At 37.3% G+C, this 6,707-nt stretch overlaps 1 protein-coding gene across 1 annotated transcript in view; it reads right to left on the bottom strand.

Moving 5' to 3' along the window:
• Positions 1–6,707, bottom strand: part of prrt1 (proline-rich transmembrane protein 1) — a 16,339-nt gene that overhangs the window by 7,882 nt on the left and 1,750 nt on the right. The window contains exons 2-3 of the mRNA XM_024298429.2: positions 3,713–4,044; positions 1,072–1,263 (exon numbers count right to left, since the gene is read on the bottom strand). Coding sequence (XP_024154197.1) covers positions 1,072–1,263; positions 3,713–4,044 — 524 coding nt within the window. The remainder of the gene's footprint in view (positions 1–1,071; positions 1,264–3,712; positions 4,045–6,707) is intronic.

The raw sequence follows: 6,707 nt of genomic DNA, 5'->3' as shown, positions 1-6,707 counted from the left end.
CAAAGAACAAATTAGAATTCAAACTTTTGCTCAGAATGAAAAACCTTTGTAAACAAATGAAACAGCATATATTTTAAGAAAAAAATCATTTGTTATGTTGTAAACATTTGTCACTTTTCCAAATGAGACTATGAAATATTTGGGATTTTTCTGGTTAGAATCTTTGCAAAGAAAAACACGACTTCTGCAGCTGAAATCCTGGTAAGTTCTTGGTCAGACTCTGAACCATTTGGACCTTTTCTTACCAACACGGTCCGAGAGGAGCCACGAAGTCTGACAGGACAAATAAAAACACTGACTTTTATTTATCTTATTGTTATTACCATGATAAATATAAAGGAACTCTTATTTTTTGCCATAAACATAAAGAAAAATTTCATTTTGACAGAAATTTACATGAATTCCTTTCAAAACAAAAGACATTGTGTACCATGTAGGTCCATCTCAAGAAAGGAAATGTATTAGAAGAAAGTGGGATGTCAGCAGTCATTAAAAATAAATAAACATATATATATGTATATATATATATATTTCAGCTTAGTGCTTGAGCTGAATGTCAGTCAGACATTTATACATTTAAAAAATAAATTAGAGCTAATTAAATGACTGTTACTAAATTTAGAGTAAAAAAAGAGCCAAAATAAAAGGGTAAAAGAGTCAGAATGGAGGGTGGAAAAAATAAAATGGAAAGGTAAAAGAAGCTTAACGGAAGAATAAAGGAGCCACAATTTAGGGGTAAAACAGCCACAAAAAAAGGGGTAAAACATCCATAATAGAGGGGTAAAAGAGCATCAATGAAGGGGTGAAACAGCCTTGATGGAGAGGTAGAAAAATAAAAAAACAGAGGGGTAAAAAAGTAAGAATGGAGGGGTAAAAGAGCCAGAATGGAGGGGTGAAAGAGACACAGTAGAGGGGTAGAAAAGTAAAAAATGGAGGGGTAAAAGAGCCACAATAAAGGGGTAAAAGGACAACAGTTGGGGGGTAAAAGGGGCACACGCGGCTCCAGAGTGTCCGCTTGCAGACCTCTGCTCTCCTGAACCAAACATCCGAACTTTCTCAGGTGAAACTCACCTGCACGGCTTTGATGATGGCGATGATGCCCGTGGGCCAGAAGCAGCAGACGGTGGTCAGCACCGCGATGGGAAGGTAGTCGTGGGGGGGCCGGCGGTCCATCAGGGTGATGCTGGGCGGCATCTGCATGGGGTGAATCTGCCCCGGCGGCATCCCCGGGTGAGCCCCTCCGGCGGGCAGGTAGGGCTGGCCCTGAGGAGACGAGGAGGAGGAGCTTCACTAACAGTGAAGGAGCAAAGAGGAGGAGGAGCTTCACTAACAGTGAAGGAGCAAAGAGGAGGAGGAGCTTCACTAACAGCTCCTCCTCCCTGCAGTGAAGGAGCAAAGAGGAGGAGGAGCCGAGGAGCAAAGCCTGATGGGAGTTCAATCAGGATTTTCCCTGCAGTTTGTCAGATTTGTTTTGATTAACTTTAGAGGACATTTATTGGAGCGAACGAGGGTTGAGATCAGCCTGAAGGCCGATTGGACAAGTTTACAGCTGCAGAGAAGAACCAGGAGCTACAGTCATCATTATTGGAGATGGAGGAGGAGCTCTGCTGCAATAAACAGTAGATTCTGGACATTTTAGGTCTTCTTCCCTCCAGAAATGAAAGATTTGAGCTTAAAATATCCTCAAAATGTCTGTTAGATCCACGTTTGAGCCCAGAAAAGTCCCACAAACTGAGGGGTTCAGACGAGGACACGTTTTATTTGGCCTTAAATATAAAAGACGGCGCCGAGCTCGGTCCAGATGGCTTCATTTGAAAGTTTTAGGAGTCCAAAAATAGAAGAAGAGGAAGAAGAGATGCTCTCTGCTTTTACATAAACATCAAAAAACGGTAGAAGAAAATCTGGACGTAAACAGAAACGTACGGAACAATTTAAAAGATAGAACCTGAATCAAAATTAGAGTTTTTTCTAATTTCACAGCAGTTCTGGACCTCAAATATTACTTTTCATTAATTGCACATTTGACAAATTAAAATTAAAATTAAATTAAACATAAAAAGAAAATTAAAAGACTGAATAAAAATTAAATAAAAATAAAAAAATACATAAAAACAAAATTACAATTAAATGAAAAAAATAAAAATTTAAAATTAAATTAAAAATAAAAATATAATTTAAAATTAAATTAAATTAAATTGAAAATACAACTAAAAATAAAAATAAAATTAAACATAAAAATAAAATAAAAAGATTAAATAAAAATTAAATAAAAATTTAAAAAAAAGATAAAAACAAAATTACAATTAAAAGAAAAAAATTAAAATAAAAAATTAAATTAAAAATAAAAATATCATTTAAAATTAAATTAAATTGAAAATACAAATACAAATAAAAATAAAATTAAACATAAAAAAATGATAATAAAATTAAAATGACAATTAAATAAAAATTAAAAATTACACTAAAAATGAAAATAAAATCAAAATAATAAAATAATGCAATAAAATTAAAAATTAAAAATACAAATAAAATAAAATAATGATGACATCACAGCGGGAGAAAGTATCAAAAATAATAAATGGGGCCAAAAATCTTTCACTGAGCTCAAAAAATATTTTAAAATTCACAAACAAAATCAAAACACATATTTTGAATATAAACAGGAAGTTTTGAAACTATTATGGGATGGCCACAGGATCTACAGCTTGACGGCCACTTTGTATCAACAACTTTCACATTTTATCACAATTTGACAAAAGAACGAAAATTCACACAACAAACATTTCATTGACCTTTGACCTCAGCAAGAGGCCGCCATCTTGAAAAAACAAAATCACCTTAAGGACATTCTAAAAGGTTAAACCCCTCCTAAAGATCTATCACCTCCTCAAACATCATTGGGAAGAAGAAAATGTTGTAAATAAAGTTTGAAGATTTTGAACAGTATTAGCGTGACGAGCTAGTAAAAGTGGCGTTCCCCTTTTGTTCGTACATTTTTCTCGAAATATTGTGAAATGAATACATGAATCTCTGGCTCAAACTGAACAAAACAATATGACATATGATATGAACATGTTAGGAATGTGGGCGTGATTAACAAAAAACCTCTGTTGCTAAGGAAATCCAAATCTTTACTTTTGCCGATTCTTCTAAAAATTACATCAATCTGTTTGTCATCTCCAGGCGATGAAAAAATAAAATGGTTGCTATGGAGATAAAATAACAGAAAAGCCGCCATTTAAAAAAAACTGTCGCTTTAGCTCTTACCAAGGGGGCTTGGACAAAAGGGGACTGATGGGGGGTCTAGCTGTGTATTGAGTGAAGGCGGGGTCATACAGCACAACTCGCGACTTTAATTTAGTTTCATTCTTTGCTTCTTAAATTTGCTTGTACATCATTTTATCGGCTTACATAAAAATGCGTGAATATTCTCAGTTTGACCTTCATTTTAAGCTCATTGATGCAACAAAAGGCATTTTGTTGAGTTTTTAAAAAGTCAAAAAACATAATAATCGTTAAAATATATATATTTTAGAGGCTTTTTTGCCTGATAAACCACCATTTTGTAGAAGAATTTAAAGTTGTTAAAATGTTACTTGTTATAAAAATAAAGATTTCAACTTTACGTCGCAATCAGTTATTGGGAAAGAAACTATTTTTAAACTAATCCGAACAAAAACTTTGACTTTTGAAGGAAGCTGGTTTGTCTCACCGATGCCACCGGGTACACCGGGACGTAAGCTGTGCAGGGCTGCAGCTGCAGGGGGTACCCCGGGTGGATGTATCCCACGGGGGGGTGCGGCATGGTGCCTCCGGGGCCTTGGGTCTGGACGGTGTAGCCCTGAGGGGCGCCGTTTGGGCCCATGGGCCCGCAGTGAAACTGGGTTTCTTGGAGGTATCCCTCAGAGCCCGGCGGGGGAGGGGGAGGGGGGTACCCCGGCTGGGTCCCGGGCGCCATGTTGGGGTGCTGGGGGATGTTGGGATCCTGCGGGCCCGGCAGGTACGGAGGGGGCTGCATCGCCTGACGGGCGGCGTCGTTGAGCCCTGAGAGGCAGGAACGGCGAGAAGGAAGACAAAAAAGAGAGATTTAAAAATAAAAAAGGAGAAAAAGAAAAGATGCAAGTACAAAAGGAACATAAAAGAGCAAGAAAGGAACTAATTTGCAGAAAAAGAACAGAAAAAGGAGAAAACTAAGAGGGGAGCAGGAAAAAAGAACAGACAAATGCAGAAAAGAGAAAAAACAGAAAATGAACAGAAAAAAACTGAAAACAAAACTTAGAGAACAGAAAATGAGCAGAAAAGGTAGAAAAAGAACCGAAACAGTAGATTAAAAAAGAGAAGAATGCAAAAAAGAAGAGAAAAAGGAAAGCAGAAAGAAAAAAGCAGAAAATGAGCAGAAGAAAACAGATAAAGAGAAAAATTGGAAAACAAAAAAGCAGAAAAAGAAAAGAAAAAAAGAAGAAAATGAAAGGTAGAAAACAGAAAATTAGCAGAAAATGCAGTAAAAGAATAGAAATTAGCAGATAAAAAAAGAAAAATGCTGAAAAAACGAAGAGAGAAAGCAGAAAACAAACAAAAAAGAAAAGAAAAAATCAGAAAAAGAAAAGTAATAGCAGATAAAAAACACTAAAACCAGAGAAAGAGCAGAAAACAGCATTAAACCAAAGGAAGAGATCAGAAAAAAGGAACAGACAAATGCAGAAAAGGAAGAGAAAAAGTAGGAAAACAAGCAAAAAAATCAGAAAAAGAAAAGAATAGAACAGTAAAGGGAATAGAAAACGCAGATAGAGAACCGAAAATGCATAAAAGAGAATAAAAAAATAAGAAAATGAACAGAGAAAAATAACAGAAAAGAACAGGAAAAACAGAAATAGAATGGAAAAGGCAGAAAATTAACAGAGAAAGCTCAAAAAAAAGGAAAGAAAATACACATAAAAAGAACAGAAAAAGGAGATAAAAACCAGAGGAGTGGACAGGAGAGTGTTTTCTAATTCGAGCACGACCACAGCTCCATGTCTCATCTCACCTCTGAAGATGGAGAAGCAATTAGGCAGAAAAACTTCAAAAAAAACCTCCTGATTTGCTCCAACCTGCTCAGTCTGGGCGCTAATTATGACGGTGATTGACAGCTTCACTTTGAACAAAGAAGACCTTTTCCTCCTCCTCCTCCTCCTCACCTTCACATCTCAGCAGGTTAGGATTCAGAAATGTGGCATTTCAGACCTGGAGATGATCACTTCTTGTTTTGTCAAATACTCAGATGTGTTTTTGGAGCAGGAGGGGGGTAATTGATGAAGTTCTTATGTAGTCTGCTTTGTTCTTATTTCAATGTTTTTACTCTGTTGACGCTGAAGTTTGAAGAGGTTTTCTGCTTTGTATATGTGCTGAGAGAGGGAAGGAGACAATCTGGAGGGAAGTTGTACTTGTTTAGATGACAACAAGGCCTCAGTGGAGACCAGCGGAGGCCTCTCTAGCCGTATGTCCAAACCTTAGACTAACTTCCCCTCCGTTTGTGTACCAGCAGGACTTCCCTTGAAGCACTAAAGGAGGTCCTGTGATTGTGGAGTTCGAGCTGCTTTGGGTGTCGGTGAGAAATTGCATTCAGACTCCTAATTTTCTGTTTGTATTAGAGAGTTTACTCCAACAGTAATACACGCGTTTATGGAAACGAGGAGAGGGCGGGGGGCAAGATGGAAAAAATAATAAAACAGAGGGTGAGATGTGACAGGACAGAGGAGGCAAAGTAATGACGCCTCGTGCTCTGGGAGCCGCTTTACGTAACGGTCCCTGACCCCGTCACAAGGAGGAGGTGGACCAGAAACAGACAAGAGGAGGAGACGCGTGGAGAGGAGTAACCTTTGGAAGGTCATGGCGGGGAAAAGAAGCTGAGGGAGGAGGACACTCACAGGTCACCAGAAACCATCGATTCAAATCAATAATATGTGGAGAGAGAGAGAAAAAGGCCTTTCCAGGAAGAAATCTAAAAAAGATAACCATGTGAGATGAGGTGGATAAATCACAGAGGCTGGAGGGGGGAGGCGATAAAAACATGGATGTGTTCATTACTGCCTTCTGCAGGCGGCTTCAAACGAAGTAGCTCATCATCTTAAAGCAGGAGTGTCAAACTCAATCGCACAAGAGGCCGAAATCCAAAACACACCTTAGGTCGCGAGTCGAATAGGATAAACGTTTATTGAACACTCTAAAACTGTAACTTTTTAACATATTTATGAACTAGATATATAGCATTACCTGCGATAATGCTAGTATGAATGCTGTAAGCTGAATTTGGCCGCTGAAGATGCTGAAGCTGATAGCTAGCTAAAACAGCTAAATGCCAAATTAGCCTAAAGACCTTAGAAAAAGAAACACATTTAGCCAAAACAGACAGCATGTAGCTGTAATATTAGCTAAACTTCAAAATATTCTTAAAAAAAACTGAAAAAAGCTTAAATTAGCCAAAACAGCTAGCGTGTAAATATTAGCTTGAATTCAAAACAGCCTAATAAACTTATAGAAAGCCAAAATAGCTAGCATGTAGCTGAAATATTAACTAAACTCAAAAATAGCCTAAAAAACGAAAAAAGCCTAAATTAGCCAAAACAGCTAGCGTGTAGCTACCATATTAGCTAAACTCCAAAACAATCTAAAAAACAAACGCTTAAATTAGCCAAAACAGCTAGCATGTAGCTACAATATTAGCTAAA

Source organism: Oryzias melastigma, linkage group LG11 (assembly GCF_002922805.2).
Source record: "Oryzias melastigma strain HK-1 linkage group LG11, ASM292280v2, whole genome shotgun sequence".
Classification (NCBI taxonomy): Eukaryota; Metazoa; Chordata; class Actinopteri; order Beloniformes; family Adrianichthyidae; genus Oryzias; species Oryzias melastigma.
Note: the sequence above shows the minus strand (reverse complement) of the source record. Positions and strands in the feature narration are given on the sequence as shown.